This window comes from Haliotis rufescens, unplaced genomic scaffold, assembly GCF_023055435.1.
Source record: "Haliotis rufescens isolate VD_foot unplaced genomic scaffold, xgHalRufe1.0.p SCAF_15, whole genome shotgun sequence".
NCBI classification, from domain to species: domain Eukaryota; kingdom Metazoa; phylum Mollusca; class Gastropoda; order Lepetellida; family Haliotidae; genus Haliotis; species Haliotis rufescens.
The window spans coordinates 9,945,866-9,966,216 of record NW_025963835.1 but is presented as its reverse complement, the minus strand read 5'-3'; the positions used below and the strand labels follow the sequence as shown (position 1 = coordinate 9,966,216).

Sequence of the window (20,351 nt, the reverse complement as noted above, 5' to 3'; positions counted from 1 at the left end):
ACATCAATACATCAAAACAGAACAAAAAAGATAGGTCAACAGTGCGGTTGATGGAAAGGGGTTTCCTAAGAAAAGTTATTTAACTCTTTAATACTTAATACGTGTCTCAAAGTATGTATTAAGTCTTACTACTAGTTATTATATATGTGCAAATCCACCCGAACGTCGGATGTACATGGCCGATTTCAAAATAGGTAAATTAGGCCGATACATGGCCGATTTCAAAATAGGTAAATTAGGCACTGTTCAAATTGTTTCCAATAAACCACTGATTAGAAACTCACTTAACCTTTAGAATAGAATCGTTTCTAAATATATTGTAGTTGGGGCATGTGTAAAAATTAATGCAGTGTACCATTGTGACAGCCACAAGAGCATGCATGATGTGTTATCTGAGATGTGTTTTTTAAGCCGATGGAAGTTTAAAGTGACAAAATCTGGTATCATGGCTTAACTGAATATAACATTGTCTAAGTTTAATAATCCTCTTTTTCCGGTGACTATTCCAATTATTAATGGTATCATGTAGGAATGACTTGCATTCAGTTCTACAACGTATAGCCTGTGAATTGGTTAGATTTCTTTATATGTAATCACTAACAGCAAAGATGTTTTCCATCTTGTAAAAAGGTGTAATGGCTACGTTGGTCTCACTCTACATTTTCACGTGGCTTGTACCTCTTATTGGCCCACAAATAGTCCGTAATCAGTGAGTGGGCGAGGTAAAAATTAACGTCTCATCGGCATTATTTCAGCGTCCGTAATGAATTAATGTGTAGACATTCTAGGATTAATTCTTTTTCTTTGGTACAATTATCCAAAACATGGGAGCAAAATATTGGCAATATATATGCTTGTTCATGACTTATGTAAAAGGGGTTATTTATCTGAGTGATTGAGTATGGTTCACGGCGGTGGACACCAGAAAGGTATTTAAGACAATTAATCATAGGGCTTACCTCGTTAACTCGCCAATATCATAATCTGACTGAAATATTAATACCAAAGTCCTTTCATTTTAAGATTAGGTTTTGCACTTGGGCACACTTTGACGTGATATTGAACAGTTTTCTTTTTCCCTGGATTAAGTTTTACTTGCATTCATTCATTTGGTAATTTTCTCCAAATTGGCATTAATATTTTATGCAGTAGTATTTGGAACTGTCCTTTTTGGGAATAGGGTTGACCCCATCGCAAGCACAGTAAACAGAAATTCCAAGGTGAATAATATGTACTATAGTTTGTTGGCTCGACATGCAAGACTCCATAATTTTAGCTATAAATTCATAGTAATATTAAATTAATTTTTTTTTATAAAGAATTCATTGATGTATTTGACATGAGACGTAGCGACACTCATGTATTTTATAATAATGTACAATTTCAATGCCTTAATTGTGGCATTAAACAAATTCTTTGATTTGATGTTGTCATATTGTGACTCAATTTGTGTCTAGTCTTCCAAATGTTCTATTGCGAATACATATAGTGTCAGCGCTCATGATCGCCATATCTATGAATGGATGAAAATATCATCATTAATAAACTTACCTGAGCTCAATATGTGTTCTGAAGACAAATCGCTGTCAAGCATCTTGCACGGCTTCGTTCACGTTCACTCTCAAATGTACGAAAGGAAAATCTGCAACTGTGCGTGTTCAATGTTCGTTTGCATTTTTGTGACAGGCGGTCGTTATTTTCATTAAGATTCCACAAATTCATAAATCACAACTGATGTAGCTGCCTTGGTTACTTACTTACTTACTTTGGAGTTTTAACGTGCGCTTTCCGACTGATGCGTATTTCGCACACGGGCCCGGCCAGGCCATTTAATGTGTTTCCGAAAGGGGCTGCCTTGGTTAACTGGAGTCAGGATATAACTAATTACACATTCTGTTCTAATTATGCTAATCGAGGAAGTGCATTATACTGGATGACAAACTTAGTAATCCTTTCACACTAATCCTTGTTTACAATGAACGCATGTCAAATGACTAAATAAACATCCTTTTTTATTTTCTTAAGTAGAAGTATCACAATGGGCGGTGAACACAACTGTTTGTAGAATGATAGTTTCAGAAAGGAATACAAATACAAATATACAGAAAGGGGTTTAAAATGGTTTCTTTCTTTGCATCCACGCATTGTTGTTGTGGATGCGGTTATTTGCTGTCGGAATTGTTTTTGCAATTCAATTAGTTAATTACATGTCACATGACAACTGCATGTCACGGGGGCCTGGACATAAATCACGTGGTGCACTATTAGGCCTATAATAACCCCCAACCTTGATTCTGCATCAATTCAAAAACTCCTGAATCCTCATCGACTCCTGAACACTTAGATTTTGACGTTGTCATCTTGATCATCAGAACCATCAAAGGCGGCAAAATACAGTAAGCAACTTTTCTCCCACTTTTCAATTCAGATGTAGACAAGTACAACACGTTTAGTAATGATTTAAAAAATTGTACGAGTTTCTTAGTGTCAATAATTAGTAGAACAGACGTAAAACAGACATACGAATGGACACGTTATAGACAACAATCCTATATATTTTAGTAACAATGATTAGTTGGAGTGACCAGTATATATTTGCAAAAAATAGATTTATAAAAGTTCAGCTTATTAAGTACAATACACCCATCAAATAGAGCTGCATGTGTCAGGGACCCAATCTAGATAGCGCCCACACCTAGAACCGCTGCGCCGGAAGTAGGTAACGTTTCTAGCTCTTACGTCGAGTAAAATCAGAAATGATTTGCGTGATACATATATGATGTACATATATGTGAACAGCCTCTCGTTATTAATGCCCTTTAATTGTAGTCATCTTACTATTTGATCGTTTGTGCCACACAAAGCTATAAGTTCCGTAATAAAAATACGGAAAAATGAACAGATTAATCTCATGGACATGTATTCAAAAATGGTAGCATAACGAATGAAGTAATGTTTTAATTTCCGTTCCCATAATACTGTTTAGATGAAACACCGTTAGCAACTTGAATGGGAATAAACAGTGGTAGCTGTCACTAGCCAAAGGATACTAGACTATACAAGAACAGTTTTAGCATCTCACACCGTCCCGACAGGCGCCAACCTCTCAAATATTGCACAACATATATTGATGGCGTAGTATGATATTAATATTACATTGTTTCTTGAATACTGTGCGAAGAATATTTTGTACGATGGCAAGATTCAAAACAAGTATCATTATCTTCTTTGCGAGGAATTTGGAAGTTGGAGTATTGAGAGAGGATAAGATCTGTGGATGAACAACATCACTTGCTTGATAATGGTGTTACAACATACACCTAAGCGTCGCTCCTAACTGTAATAAAGACGTTGTTCATCAATATATCTTATCTCTACTCAGTTTTCATTATCGCTAAAATTAGACAAAACTGTAAAAATGATTTAACATGTGTGGTAGCACAGCTAGTCCCTGTAAAATTTTCATTTAAAAAAAATAAATAAAAAATCACAGCGCACAGGGAAATTGAGCGAGGCTCAATTCGAACGGTATTCCCATGTTATGTTATGTTTTTCTGAAAATGTACATGAAGCGGATTGGTCAAGAAGTTTATATGAAGACCACTCCGGAATACAATGATTCAAAAATGCATACATGATATTGTAAATATATCTAGATTTTTAGACAGGATAATGCATAGATAATATTCCAACAGTCAGATTAACCAGATTAAACAGATTCCTCTTCGCTGGGCAAACACTGGTCTATGTAGAATCATATCGTTATCTGGGACTACGGGTTGACGAGCATCTAGATATGTGAAACTGTGAAAGAGTTGTACAATTCTGCCAGCCATGCTTTGTCTTATTCTGTTGGGTGTATGTCTTATGATGTTTTTTATGAAACTGTATGAAAGTCTTGTTGAGCCGGTAATGTTCTATGGCTCTGGTATATGAGAATCGTGAAACTAATCCAAAATAGAGCCGGTAAATTATTTCTTGGTGTTAGTAACGGTACCTCCATGTATAGCCACTAATGGAGACATGGGTCTCTCCTCCCCGTTTGTTACATTACATGCTAATGTTTTTAGACTACCCCAAGATTAATAACAGTACTTGTAACGCTTTGATGAAGAAAATGGTTACTATGTAAAAGTTCATGGAGTACTAAAGTTGTTAAAATTGCCTGTAATCTTAATATTTATGATGTTATGAATATTATGACTGCTCCAATGTCCCGAAAGAAGAAAATTGCCCATATTAAAAACGTTCTCGTAAACAAAGATGAACTGAGCTGGAGAACAAAGCTTTGGAACGATAAACATAACGTTAAGGGCAATACATTAAGAACTTTCATGATCGTAACGTTGTTGCTCCTTATGTTTTAAATACAGGGACCACCGTCGCATTTTAGCTAGTTTTAGATCTGGATCGAAACAGGACGATTTACAACCCCCCAAACCTTTAAGAAAATAGAATCTGCCCGCACTGTTTTAAAATTGTTCATAAAAGTTTGGCGAAAATGAATTTCACTTTATTAAATGTTATGTCCTTTATGATCTTAGAAGTATTTCACTTAGATAATGGTCATCTCTTTTGAAACACGTGACGCATTCATAAAATAACTTCCTCTGTAAGGTTCACACCCAATTGTCAGACATCCCATTTGGCAGGTGACCGAATCATCAGACAGACCAGTCAAGTGTGACCAGTGTATTCGCCTGGTCTAAACTACTAATTACTGTGCTGCTCTCGACTGTGGGCAGAGTAAGCTATTCAAACTCGTTAAGTGATACAGATTAACCAAATTCCTCTTCGCTGGGCAAACACTGGTCTATGTAGAATCATATCGTTATCTGGGACTACGGGTTGACGAGCATCTAGATATGTGAAACTGTGAAAGAGTTGTACAATTCTGCCAGCCATGCTTTGTCTTATTCTGTTGGGTGTATGTCTTATGATGTTTTTTATGAAACTGTATGAAAGTCTTGTTGAGCCGGTAATGTTCTATGGCTCTGGTATATGAGAATCGTGAAACTAATCCAAAATAGAGCCGGTAAATTATTTCTTGGTGTTAGTAACGGTACCTCCATGTATAGCCACTGATGGAGACATGGGACTCTCCTCCCCGTTTGTTACATTACATGCTAATGTTTTTAGACTACCCCAAGATTAATAACAGTACTTGTAACGCTTTGATGAAGAAAATGGTTACTATGTAAAAGTTCATGGAGTACTAAAGTTGTTAAAATTGCCTGTAATCTTAATATTTATGATGTTATGAATATTATGACTGCTCCAATGTCCCGAAAGAAGAAAATTGCCCATATTAAAAACGTTCTCGTAAACAAAGATGAACTGAGCTGGAGAACAAAGCTTTGGAACGATAAACATAACGTTAAGGGCAATACATTAAGAACTTTCATGATCGTAACGTTGTTGCTCCTTATGTTTTAAATACAGGGACCACCGTCGCATTTTAGCTAGTTTTAGATCTGGATCGAAACAGGACGATTTACAACCCCCCAAACCTTTAAGAAAATAGAATCTGCCCGCACTGTTTTAAAATTGTTCATAAAAAGGGTGGCGAAAATGAATTTCACTTTATTAAATGTTATGTCCTTTATGATCTTAGAAGTATTTCACTTAGATAATGGTCATCTCTTTTGAAACACGTGACGCAGTCACAAAATAACTTCCTCTGTAAGGTTCACACCCAATTGTCAGACATCCCATTTGGCAGGTGACCGAATCATCAGACAGACCAGTCAAGTGTGACCAGTGTATTCGCCTGGTCTAAACTACTAATTACTGTGCTGCTCTCGACTGTGGGCAGAGTAAGCTATTCAAACTCGTTAAGTGATACAGATTAACCAAATTCCTCTTCGCTGGGCAAACACTGGTCTATGTAGAATCATATCGTTATCTGGGACTACGGGTTGACGAGCATCTAGATATGTGAAACTGTGAAAGAGTTGTACAATTCTGCCAGCCATGCTTTGTCTTATTCTGTTGGGTGTATGTCTTATGATGTTTTTTATGAAACTGTATGAAAGTCTTGTTGAGCCGGTAATGTTCTATGGCTCTGGTATATGAGAATCGTGAAACTAATCCAAAATAGAGCCGGTAAATTATTTCTTGGTGTTAGTAACGGTACCTCCATGTATAGCCACTAATGGAGACATGGGTCTCTCCTCCCCGTTTGTTACATTACATGCTAATGTTTTTAGACTACCCCAAGATTAATAACAGTACTTGTAACGCTTTGATGAAGAAAATGGTTACTATGTAAAAGTTCATGGAGTACTAAAGTTGTTAAAATTGCCTGTAATCTTAATATTTATGATGTTATGAATATTATGACTGCTCCAATGTCCCGAAAGAAGAAAATTGCCCATATTAAAAACGTTCTCGTAAACAAAGATGAACTGAGCTGGAGAACAAAGCTTTGGAACGATAAACATAACGTTAAGGGCAATACATTAAGAACTTTCATGATCGTAACGTTGTTGCTCCTTATGTTTTAAATACAGGGACCACCGTCGCATTTTAGCTAGTTTTAGATCTGGATCGAAACAGGACGATTTACAACCCCCCAAACCTTTAAGAAAATAGAATCTGCCCGCACTGTTTTAAAATTGTTCATAAAAGTTTGGCGAAAATGAATTTCACTTTATTAAATGTTATGTCCTTTATGATCTTAGAAGTATTTCACTTAGATAATGGTCATCTCTTTTGAAACACGTGACGCATTCATAAAATAACTTCCTCTGTAAGGTTCACACCCAATTGTCAGACATCCCATTTGGCAGGTGACCGAATCATCAGACAGACCAGTCAAGTGTGACCAGTGTATTCGCCTGGTCTAAACTACTAATTACTGTGCTGCTCTCGACTGTGGGCAGAGTAAGCTATTCAAACTCGTTAAGTGATACAGATTAACCAAATTCCTCTTCGCTGGGCAAACACTGGTCTATGTAGAATCATATCGTTATCTGGGACTACGGGTTGACGAGCATCTAGATATGTGAAACTGTGAAAGAGTTGTACAATTCTGCCAGCCATGCTTTGTCTTATTCTGTTGGGTGTATGTCTTATGATGTTTTTTATGAAACTGTATGAAAGTCTTGTTGAGCCGGTAATGTTCTATGGCTCTGGTATATGAGAATCGTGAAACTAATCCAAAATAGAGCCGGTAAATTATTTCTTGGTGTTAGTAACGGTACCTCCATGTATAGCCACTAATGGAGACATGGGACTCTCCTCCCCGTTTGTTACATTACATGCTAATGTTTTTAGACTACCCCAAGATTAATAACAGTACTTGTAACGCTTTGATGAAGAAAATGGTTACTATGTAAAAGTTCATGGAGTACTAAAGTTGTTAAAATTGCCTGTAATCTTAATATTTATGATGTTATGAATATTATGACTGCTCCAATGTCCCGAAAGAAGAAAATTGCCCATATTAAAAACGTTCTCGTAAACAAAGATGAACTGAGCTGGAGAACAAAGCTTTGGAACGATAAACATAACGTTAAGGGCAATACATTAAGAACTTTCATGATCGTAACGTTGTTGCTCCTTATGTTTTAAATACAGGGACCACCGTCGCATTTTAGCTAGTTTTAGATCTGGATCGAAACAGGACGATTTACAACCCCCCAAACCTTTAAGAAAATAGAATCTGCCCGCACTGTTTTAAAATTGTTCATAAAAAGGGTGGCGAAAATGAATTTCACTTTATTAAATGTTATGTCCTTTATGATCTTAGAAGTATTTCACTTAGATAATGGTCATCTCTTTTGAAACACGTGACGCATTCACAAAATAACTTCCTCTGTAAGGTTCACACCCAATTGTCAGACATCCCATTTGGCAGGTGACCGAATCATCAGACAGACCAGTCAAGTGTGACCAGTGTATTCGCCTGGTCTAAACTACTAATTACTGTGCTGCTCTCGACTGTGGGCAGAGTAAGCTATTCAAACTCGTTAAGTGATACAGATTAACCAAATTCCTCTTCGCTGGGCAAACACTGGTCTATGTAGAATCATATCGTTATCTGGGACTACGGGTTGACGAGCATCTAGATATGTGAAACTGTGAAAGAGTTGTACAATTCTGCCAGCCATGCTTTGTCTTATTCTGTTGGGTGTATGTCTTATGATGTTTTTTATGAAACTGTATGAAAGTCTTGTTGAGCCGGTAATGTTCTATGGCTCTGGTATATGAGAATCGTGAAACTAATCCAAAATAGAGCCGGTAAATTATTTCTTGGTGTTAGTAACGGTACCTCCATGTATAGCCACTAATGGAGACATGGGTCTCTCCTCCCCGTTTGTTACATTACATGCTAATGTTTTTAGACTACCCCAAGATTAATAACAGTACTTGTAACGCTTTGATGAAGAAAATGGTTACTATGTAAAAGTTCATGGAGTACTAAAGTTGTTAAAATTGCCTGTAATCTTAATATTTATGATGTTATGAATATTATGACTGCTCCAATGTCCCGAAAGAAGAAAATTGCCCATATTAAAAACGTTCTCGTAAACAAAGATGAACTGAGCTGGAGAACAAAGCTTTGGAACGATAAACATAACGTTAAGGGCAATACATTAAGAACTTTCATGATCGTAACGTTGTTGCTCCTTATGTTTTAAATACAGGGACCACCGTCGCATTTTAGCTAGTTTTAGATCTGGATCGAAACAGGACGATTTACAACCCCCAAACCTTTAAGAAAATAGAATCTGCCCGCACTGTTTTAAAATTGTTCATAAAAAGGGTGGCGAAAATGAATTTCACTTTATTAAATGTTATGTCCTTTATGATCTTAGAAGTATTTCACTTAGATAATGGTCATCTCTTTTGAAACACGTGACGCATTCATAAAATAACTTCCTCTGTAAGGTTCACACCCAATTGTCAGACATCCCATTTGGCAGGTGACCGAATCATCAGACAGACCAGTCAAGTGTGACCAGTGTATTCGCCTGGTCTAAACTACTAATTACTGTGCTGCTCTCGACTGTGGGCAGAGTAAGCTATTCAAACTCGTTAAGTGATACAGATTAACCAAATTCCTCTTCGCTGGGCAAACACTGGTCTATGTAGAATCATATCGTTATCTGGGACTACGGGTTGACGAGCATCTAGATATGTGAAACTGTGAAAGAGTTGTACAATTCTGCCAGCCATGCTTTGTCTTATTCTGTTGGGTGTATGTCTTATGATGTTTTTTATGAAACTGTATGAAAGTCTTGTTGAGCCGGTAATGTTCTATGGCTCTGGTATATGAGGATAAAACGTTAATCTAATCCAAAATAGAGCCGGTAAATTATTTCTTGGTGTTAGTAACGGTACCTCCATGTATAGCCACTTAGGGAGACATGGGTCTCTCCTCCCCGTTTGTTACATTACATGCTAATGTTTTTAGACTACCCAAAGATTTAATAACAGTACTTGTAATGCTTTGATGAAGAAAATGGTTACTATGTAAAAGTTCATGGAGTACTAAAGTTGTTAAAATTGCCTGTAATCTTAATATTTATGATGTTATGAATATTATGACTGCTCCAATGTCCCGAAAGAAGAAAATTGCCCATATTAAAAACGTTCTCGTAAACAAAGATGAACTGAGCTGGAGAACAGAGCTTTGGAACGATAAACATCAATGTTTAAAACTACTTTCAACTACTTGTTGCTGGCGTACGCATTTCATATTGATCAAACTGTTATTAAGATCTGTAAAACATAACGAAATACAAATTAGTTCATAACATCATATAGTTGTCATAATGAAAATAGTATTAAAGCATTATTGTCACATGCAATAATTATACTGTTCGGTATCATTAGTAAACTTTGCAACCACATATTATGTGAAACATTCTATAAGAGGTGAGGAAATTGAATGAAGCAGTGGTAAAATCTAACCATATATACAAAATTGTATATTTTGGAAATACCAACTATACAAAATTGTATATTTTGGAAATATCAAATATACAAAATTGTATATTTTGTATATATGGGTATTTTTTCCTTGTGACCATTAGCATTGATCACCGCCACACATCTCCTGTGCATTGAGTGGATCAGACGATTTGTGAAGGCCCTAGGGATCTTTCTGCACACATCCAGAGCAGCTGTGCGTAGTTCATCGGCAGTTGTAGGTACTGGGCGCACATTTTGCAGACGCCTTTGAACCTCATCCCACAAGTGTTCGATGGGGTTCAGATCAGGGCTGAGGGCTGGCCACGGTAGAACACGGATGTTGTGTTGTTGCAGAAAGGCCATGGTAGCTCTGGCAACATGGGGACGAGCGTTGTCCTGCTGGAAAATGTGTTGTTGATGTTGTGCCAAAAATGGAACAACGTGGGGTCTGATCACTTTGTCGATATACCGCTGAGCAGTGACGCCGTGTCCCCGACCTTGACCAACATTCAGAAAGCGCATGGGTCCAAGTCTCGCATTAAGTCCAATCCCTGCCCATATCATGACGCTAGGTCCACCCAATGGATCCCTTTCCACAACGTTTCTGTCAGCGAAACGATCATCACCTCGACGCCGCCAAATTCTGACTCTTCTGTCTGCATGGGAGACACAAAAACGACTTTCATCAGAGAAGATGACACGCTTCCAATCACGATGACGCCAATTGTGATGACCCTGTGCCCACTGAAGTCGAGCTTGTCGATGCCATGGTTGGAGAACAGGACGACGTGCTGGTCGGCGACATCTGAGGTTGTTTAAACGGAGACGTCGGATCACAGTGTCCCGGCTAATGTGCCGATCATGTGTTCCTATGGTCTGTCGAGCACTTTCACTTGCAGTTAGGAACGGATGTCGATGGTGTTGACGGGTAATCTGCCGATCTTGTCGAGGTGTGGTGACCCTAGGACGGCCGCTCCGAGGAAGGTCATCTGTGCACTGTGTAGCATTGTATCGATGCAAGAGACGGTAAATTGTGGTTATGTTAACGTTGAAATGACGGGCAACATCTTGGACAGACTCTCCAGCTTACAAACGTCCGATAGCCTGGTTTCTCTGAATTTGAATGAGGCATGGCATTGTTGACCAAGGAGAGGTAGGTCCTAGAATCGGCCACAGTTCTATACCCACTACAGTTCATGACAGTTCGTGCATTTTCGATTTCGCGAGAAATGGGTGCATGATACCCACATATTCATTGAAATGGTGCGTTTTGGCCATTCGTTTTTTCTGTTGCGTTTTTACTCGGGGCTTCCAAAAGCAGGCTTCACTACATGCTAAAAGTCGTATCAATTTATGGTTCCGTGTTTGTTTCCTATTTGCTTAAACCACTTGCGTTTCTTTTGCGTGTGAGTATAGATTCCTCAAATTACCGCCCTATATCTTTTGTCAGTTGCGTTTGAAAAACCATAGAATGAATGGTAAATAAAAGACTAGTTTGGTATTTGGAAACCAATAATCGATTTACAAATATTCAATGTGGTTTCTGTAAAAACATACTGTTGATAATTAAGTACGATTAGAATCCTTTGTTAGAAATGCTATAGTAAATAAACAACACATAGTATTAATTTTCTTTGATCTTGAGAACGCTTACCATACTACCTGGCATTTAAAAAAATCTCATGATTTGTATTTTAGAGGCCGTTTACCTCATTTATATTTATATAGTTCTTAACAGATAGGCAACTTCAAGTCCCAGTGGGTTACCCTGTCTGACCATTATAATCAGGATCACAAGGCAGTATTTAGTCTATCACTTTATTTAGTATTTAAATGAGCTTCAAAGGTTTTTAATGATTCAGTAGATAGATTGATTTAAATATTTCTTGCTGTGGTACAGATATGCATACAATAGAGAGGCAGTTACAAGTCGGTCTTCAATAATTGACAAATTGTCCCTATTCAGAGTTTGTAAGTGGAGGCGGATAAGCTTTCCCTTAAATTATCGCAACAGTACATCATGCACAAAAATTACAGCTTTTGATTGCCTATCTAATCCATCACTTGGAATAGGAATAAATCTAAACATTATTAGTTCATAATCTTTTCATATTCTTTTTCAGGCTATTACTAAACATTTGTCATGTTAACATCCTCTTTTTCTTAAAATTGTGGAAATATATAATGATTTTTTTTCTGGCCAGTATGACTTCGTCTTTTGTTGGTTACCCAGCCATGTCGGAATCAGTGGCAACGCCATGGCCGATTTTACTGCAAATGCAGCACTCAACAAATCTTTGACACCACTTCTAATCCAGTACAGTGGTCATAAATCTGGAATTAGATGTTACATCAGAGATATAATGCAAGAGAAGTGGGACACCCAAATGGGTCTAAATAAGTCAAGCCAACTATCGCACAGGCATACTTGGTTGTCAGTTCAGATTTAACGTCGTGATTTTACGACGATGTCGTATTGGCCATAGTAGATATACACATGAATATTTGTTGAAATGTGAGGATCCCCCATTTTATGTCCCTTGTGGTGATGGATTCTCGGTCAAAACAGGTCCTGCTTGACTGCTGATTTATCCATCAAAAGGGACAAGGCTTCAAGGCTTCATCCAACAAGTTTTTAAAATCTATGTTCCCAATTAATTCTCTTTTGTTTTAAAGAAATTGAATTGTTACATATATTTTGTGTTGTGTATAAGATGAGGTACCTTGTTATAATTGGCAGAATAAATGTGATAACTGAGATTGGTAGTGGCTGTACCCTCGAAGGGGGTTGACATGCTGTAACATAACTTACCTCTAAAGAGGGTATGTAAGACCACGTTATTCCAAGTAGATTTATTCCTACTACCTACTTTTTAATTGCAGATTATGTGTTCTTTTAATTCGACAAAATTTGTCACTAATCGCCAACACCTGAAGGTATGATGTAAGTTCTGCTTGGATCCATGCGGGTAACAAAAGTTCCCATGGTCCCTAGTATGATGATCTATCTTAAGCGATCAATAGCCCATTTATATAGTGTTGTTGAAGTATTTTTATATACTCTCAAACTGGTTTTAGATAAATCTGTGGTATTCTAGTTATTGTACTGTCCTTTGACGACAGGATTTTATACATTCTGAATACATTTGTAAATATATAATTTAGTCAAATAATGCCAAATAATGCCAATAATGCCAAAGGTATTTCTCTACTCTCGTCCCACACTCCCTTGCAATTAAACCATGGTTTAAGCATTTGTGAGATTGAAGAGGAATGGGGAATAGTTCCATCAGCTCTAGAAACAAAAACAATTGAATAGGGTCAAGGATATTAATAACAAAAAGGCAAAATGTTTCAAATAATGGCCAGTTTGCTTCTTTCAACTCCACCTTTTTGCAGGTGGATCAACAGTCGGGCTAGGTCATGGTTGTAGATATTTGGATCTATGAGTGACAGATCAAGTGCAGAATATGTTCCGGTATCAAGAAGAACAAAATGTGGAAAAAGCCAACATTTAATATGCACAAATTATTATTTTATGTAATGTTTTCAAGGTATCTCCCCTGAGCGCTAGTATCGTCACTTTCCCATTGAAGGTAGTCCTTGGGAACTGGTCGAACAAACTTGAAGATCATTCATTCTGCTGAAGAGGGGAAGATGGGGAAATATACATGCAAAAAAGTGTGAAGGTTATCTGTAAAGTACGGTGGACTGTTACAGCTTGAAGGCTGCATTTCGGAGGGACAGGGATGTTGGTTATACCCAGTTTCAACTTAACATTGAATTAAATCAAATATTCATGGTGGTTAACCGGGGATCGTGAGCGTGTGGCGCCACTCCCATATGTGTGAAGGAGTGACCGACATTCCATGTGGTTGAGACGGATTTTGAACCGCAACACGAGTTTCCAAAGAAGTCACATCCAAACACAAAATTGGTCTGGTCCTTCTCCCTAACTGTTTCTTTTCTTTCTGTGTGAAGTGTGCAACACCCTGGACTATTTTTAGAGATGATTCAAGATCTTGTGTTGGCTCTTGTGGTGGTTCCTTAGTTTGAGTGAGTGAGTGAGTTGAGTTCAACGCCGCTTTTAACATTATTCCAGTTATATTGCGGAAAGTAAGCTTTATGTGGGAGGAAAGAACGAAGTGATGCAGGTCTCAGACACCCTGGACTATTTTTAGAGATGATTCAAGATCTTGTGTTGGCTCTTGTGGTGGTTCCTTGATCTCGAAAGGCCGAAGTGATGCAGGTCTCGGACGTTTACCACTTCGGTGAAACTCACGAGCACGGGTATGGTGCTGACAAACCTAGAAACATAATCGAGGCGAACCGTGATTCGAACCAACAATCATAGGTTTCTGGCAGTCAACTGCGCCTCCCCCCCCCCCCCCCCCCCCCCCCCCCCCCTTCTCGGGTTTGAGAGGGAGATGGACGTTGACAATCTTATGATCTTTTCATCTTACTTTCATCCAAAGTTGTCTGGGCTTCATTTAAGTTGAAACAGAAGACAGAAGAAAAAACTGCATGGATATGTTAAACGTGTAGTACATTTTGATTGACAGGGACTAATTTCTGTCCCCGAACATATAAGATAATATTGTATTGTGGTTTTGGATTATGGTTTCATGTTTCTTCCTATCTGTCCATCTGAAAGACAAGTTTGTCCCTGACCCCAGTGCCCTCAAGCTTGTACCAGACTCCCTTTCTCCACTGACAAGGAGGCGCAAACCACGACAAGCAGGTTTCAAAACGTAATCGCCTCTTACAATAATACTAGGGTGCTGGGGGTGCTGGGGATACATTCTACCTCAGGTCCCCACAGAGTTATATGTTTGTTCCCGCAAATGATAAAACTGGAATTTGTTAAAGAGGTTCGAACGGATTTTCAATATGACTGCCACATCAGACTTATTGTAAAACATATTCATTGCCAAGTCGATCATGTTTGTTAAAAATGTAGTCATATTTAGTATATGTGAAGTTTGTAGTGGGGCTCGACATATAAGTACGATATATATTCACAGGTGCATTTCCTAGCACTGTAAACATCTTCTATGAAATTGCCAGACTGTCGATCCCGAAATTTAATAGTTATGATTCTTCTTTAGATGGACAGCTTATTTTATCCAAATCTAAGTTTCAGCACAATGGACTTTGTCTATGCGCGACTCACAAGCTCAGTAATGTTATATACTAAGTTTCTTAAACGTATTGAAACCAATCTCAGTTAGTGCCCCTATAACATAGCATAACACATTTCTCTCACATGTAACAGTGAATTGGATTAGGCCAATTCAACAAACATTAATCTCATAAAGTTGGTCACACTGATTACTCAAAAGAATTTACACAAATTCGCTCAGTAAAGTACGGCAACGTGAATAGTAACCGGATGTTTGATTATCCATAATAGTACAGCTTGTAATTGTGATTATGTTACCTCTTTTAGATATGCCTTCAAGTACCGATCCTGTGGTCGTGAAGGTCGAGCAATAGTAAGTGCAGTCTGCCGTCTCGTTATGTATCCTAAAAATGAGGAATCGTTAATGTGGATGCATAGCTGAAGAAAATCTACATTAGAATAAAAAATGTCTATATAAATCGATAAAAGATGAGTGTTTACTTGTGTAAAATAAACCAAAAAAAACAAGATAATCTTCTGAAAATATAATAAAAGGTACTCTCATTTGGCATTACGTTAAAAGAAGAACTATATCATCCGTGGAGTGAACATTTATTAAAGAAACTGCTAGACTAGTAAGCTAATCAAGGAGATAACGGTCCAAAGGAACCATCTGCAGGAATATCGTTGTACATGTACATAAGATACTTTTTGTGAAAAATGAAACATCTGGCCTTGCTGTATACAGAAAAACTAAATGTAGGATTCTTATTAGTAATATTACCCCCAGAAGTTTGAAAAGTAATAACATCAACGCAATGAACAATATCAATGATATTTCCCTTGAGCCATGTACCGTAATATTCTTGACCCGTGAAGATTCCGGGGTAGAATAGGTCTTCAGCAACCCATGCTTGCCGTAAAAGGTGACTATGCTTGTCGTAAAAAGGCGACTAACGGGACCGGGTGGTCAGGCTCGCTGACTTGGTTGATGCATGCCTTTGATCCCAATTGCGTGGATCGATGCTCATGATATGATATTAATCACTGGATTGCCTGGTCCAGACTCGATTATTTACAGACCGCCGTCATATAGCTGGAATATTGCTGAGTGCGGCGTTAAACAACAAACCAACCAACCAACCAACCAACCGTAATATTCTTTGACACGAAAAATGTATTTTGTTTTTGGGTGGTGAAGAATATAGATTATATATACAAATTGTTCATTTCAGATCATGTACAACATCATATGTAAGTACGGATGAAATGATACTCCTGGAACCGGTTTGATACATTGACACTTGTTAAATGCAGTCAGATTTGGGGATGTTATAAAGTAGTTGCCCATTCATAATCACGGCTCTAAGATAAACATTTATTAAAACGTCAAACATGCAAACATGCAGGATAAAACCTCATTAAAGATTGTTATAAAGAATACTACACTAACACATCAAATAAGATACTTATGCTCTACTTCTAAATTCGAAATTTTGCTCCAAGCCGAACTTCATTCACATTCTCACAATTGATTTTTACCACACAGACCGACTCGTCACTCTATCATTGCAGTACTGCCGATGTGACGTGAAATAATAACTCGCCCACAAATTGGTATGAAACTATAGTACGTTATTTGAAGAACTAACCATGCCTTGAAATGCTGTTCGTCCTGTTACCAACAGTGAGACTGAGCGTATTGCCATCATATATGACCGTCACGTTTTGCCATCCTCCCTGCAAAAGGTCGTACCTGTAGTGCTTATATATGATAAATAAATACAAGTCATTATATTTTATGTCTATATGTAGACACATATTTGAGATTTTTAATCATCTTCTGAAGTGGTCATTACGTTAATCAATCTTCCGACACAATGGAATTTATTACTTACATGTAAGCTTGATCCTAATATTACAGCATTTGCTTACGTCATACTTAACCCAGAGATCCTTTACGTTGACGTCATCACTCGTATCCAAACTGGCAAGTACGGATTGGTTGTACCCTGTCTGAGTACCGATATATATGCTTGGTCCTCGCAAGTCACCAGGGAAACAGTTTCCTATTACTGTGAAATGACCTTCAGTCCCGTTGGATGAATCAAGTCGAAAACTAAAGGTGATTTTGATATAAAGTCCAAATTCCATGTTAGAGGTTGACCAGATGACCATGCGCGAAGGAGGGGAAAAGTAAGCATACCCTTCCCTGCCAGGATATAAGATATCGACACCGATCGCCGTTGTATCTCGTTCATTGCCAGACTTGTCCAGAGTGTCAGTTCTGAAGGGGATGTATGCAAAAGTCGAACAGGGGGATCCAGCTGTATTGCAAAAGTGTTAACATTTAGTTTGTTATGTCAGAAATACGTTAATAAGTATTCCTCTATTCTGTAATATATATACAAACTCGGATGAAATAACCTCACATAGCAGTTGACAGGTATTTAAGATGTCATATCTCAAAATGCACCCATTTAAGTCAGCCATGTTACAACCCTTAATGTAAAAATTACTCTTAATGCAAAATGTTTTACATTAAGGGTTACGTGTTAACTCTTAATGTAAAAAAAAATTACATTAAGAGTAACAACCCGCAACACTTAATGTAAACATTATTTTTTTTACATTAAGAGTCAACATCGTACATATCGCCCCTTAATGTAAAATATTCTTATAAAGAAAGTTTGATTGGAAATATAGGATTGCTATTGCTATTTTCAAGTTTTTTATTGTTTTTGCTCGGTTTCTTGCAATTATTCGTAATAAGCGACAGCGTGAGAAACTGACTTTGCTCAGATCTGAGAACAAGAGGGACTATTATAAGAATGGCGGGCTCGTTATGGAGGACATGCCAGCTACTACTCTGGAAGGTGATGAGCATCAGTTGTCGGTTCCAGTAGCAGATCGCGACTCAAGTGGAACATCGTCAGCTGTGGATCAGGAGCGGGTGCTGCCGACAAGGTCGAAGGTTATGCAAAAGCATATCTTACATTGCAAGGAATGTAAAAGATTTAACCAACAAACTGTCCGACATTGGCTTTGTTTCTTTTGTGTTGTTTCTTTTGTATGAAACATAGTCAATAGAAAATAACTTTAGTGACATTTTTCCAGAATAAAAACTTTTTTGTTTACCAGCCACAAAAAGGTCCCAGTTCGGGAGGTATTCGGGAGGAATACTTTTGATAAAATATTCACTGGCAAGATATGTAATGTTATTGATGTTCGATGCAGAGAACATACTATTACTATTCTGTTGGATAAAAGTATGTTTGGTTTCAGTAGAGCTCCATTATGTGTGTTTACATATATCCACCAGGAGAGATCGACCTGGTATGATAACAAAAAAAGACAAAATGGGGTAGAGAGTTTGCTGTATTTTTTATTGAGTACACTGGTAGAGTATCCAGCTGTTTTTATCATTGTACTTGGATTTGTTTGTTTGTTTATTTGTTGTTTAACGCCGCACTCAGCACTCAGCAATATTCCAGCTATATGACGGCGGTCTGTAAATAATCGAGTCTGGACCAGACAATCCAGTGGTCGACATCATGATTATCGGGGTATGATGACAGGCATCAACCAAGTCAGCGAGTCTGACCACCAGATCCCGTTAGTTGCCTCTTACGACAAGCGGGGGCACGGGTGGCCCAGTCGTCTAAGGCGCCACGATTCGCTGTGCAGAGTTGCGTCCCTTGGGCACGCCAGAAACCTATGGTTGTGGGTTCGAATCCCGGTTCGCCCCAATTATGTTTCTAGGTTTGTCAGCACCATTCCCGTGCTCGTGGGTTTCACCGAAGTGGTAAACGTCTTAGACCTGCACAACTTCGGGCTTTCCTCCAACATTAAGCTTACACGCCGTGATATAACTGGTAAAATGTTAAAAGCATAGTCGCCTTTTATGGCAAGAATGGGTTGCTGAATACTTATTCTACCCCGGATCTTCACGGGTCTAATTGTACATGAACAGCAGAACCGGTGTGACGCGGGACTATGAGGAGAACGATGTTATTCACCATGTTGAAAGTAATAATTACTTAGTAATTTGTTACACAATTTGAGATGGAAAAATATTCATGTGATAAATTACAAAATAACTATGGAAAAACTCTTTTGGAAATGTGTTCAATTCTGAACATACATATTGTGAATGGAAGATTTGGAACTGACTTTTAAATCGGTGACTGTACATTTATTGGGCATTAAGTGAGTGAGTTGGGTTTAACACCGCTTTTAACAATGTTCCAGTTGTATCACGGCGCGTCAGCTTAATGTGGGATAATCTTGGTGAGGTGGAGGACATAGTGAAATGTCAAGGTTATGTGCAAGAATTGACAATTGACATATCAGAATCCCCAATCACCAGATCCGAACTTTTTGAAAGCATCAGTGTCAAGAAACATGATAAATCGGATGGCATTGACGATATCTATGGACGCCATTGTACAAACATGGTTTGAGTGCTAAAATGGGTAAAATGTTACAATACATGTACAGTAACGTACAGGCTAGTGTTTGTTTAAACAATAGAGAATCTGGTATATTTGTTGCTTCATGGGTGTGAGGCAAGGTTGTATGCTTTGTCCCTTTTTGTTTCAGGTTTTTTTTATAAACGAATTGTCGTTTTGGTGTTAAGTTACATACGGAATTTATTGATATTTTTCTACTTCTATTTGCGGAAGACCTTATTGTGTGTGGCAATACTGTCAACAACGTACAAATGATGTTGAATATCTTGCATGATCACTGTTGTAAATGGGAAATGCCAGTCAATCTATCGAAAACAAAAATAGTTGTTTTTCAAAAATAGGGGAGGTTTATCACCTTATGAAAAAATGGTATTATGTTGGAAATGCGTATGAATTAGTTAGTGGATACAGTTATCTTGGCTTGTATTTTAGTGATAGATTACTGAGGTCGAATGCTTAAATAATATTGCAATTCAGGCAATAAAGGTGTTCATGGTCCTGTTTATTAGTGTACTTTCCTTGAAACCATACTCGCCTCACTTTTACTTCAAATGTATTGATACAAAGATAACACCAATACTTTTATACGGGGCTGAAATTTGGGGGTTCAGTGACATGGAACCGAGTCTGGCAGATGTTTTATTCAGTCGCTCGCTGTTTTGAAATGTGTCAAATATTGGCTGTCTCTTTATAATATGCAAGCATCCCGTTTACCCCAAAAGATGTTACAATATGTTGCGGTTGTACGATGAACAAGGCCAGGTAAATTGGGTAACGAAACTTAAAACTGTTATTTTCAGATTAGGATTTGGTGATGTCTGGTACTTTCAAACATG

General features: G+C 37.9%; 1 protein-coding gene across 1 annotated transcript in view; it reads right to left on the bottom strand.

Annotated features, from left to right (window-relative positions):
* The window catches only part of LOC124147159 (mucin-5AC-like), a 77,288-nt gene that overhangs the window by 8,331 nt on the left and 48,606 nt on the right, over positions 1 to 20,351 (bottom strand). The window contains exons 6-8 of the mRNA XM_046517771.2: positions 16,979 to 17,370; positions 16,696 to 16,783; positions 15,362 to 15,447 (exon numbers count right to left, since the gene is read on the bottom strand). Coding sequence (XP_046373727.2) covers positions 15,362 to 15,447; positions 16,696 to 16,783; positions 16,979 to 17,370 — 566 coding nt within the window. The remainder of the gene's footprint in view (positions 1 to 15,361; positions 15,448 to 16,695; positions 16,784 to 16,978; positions 17,371 to 20,351) is intronic.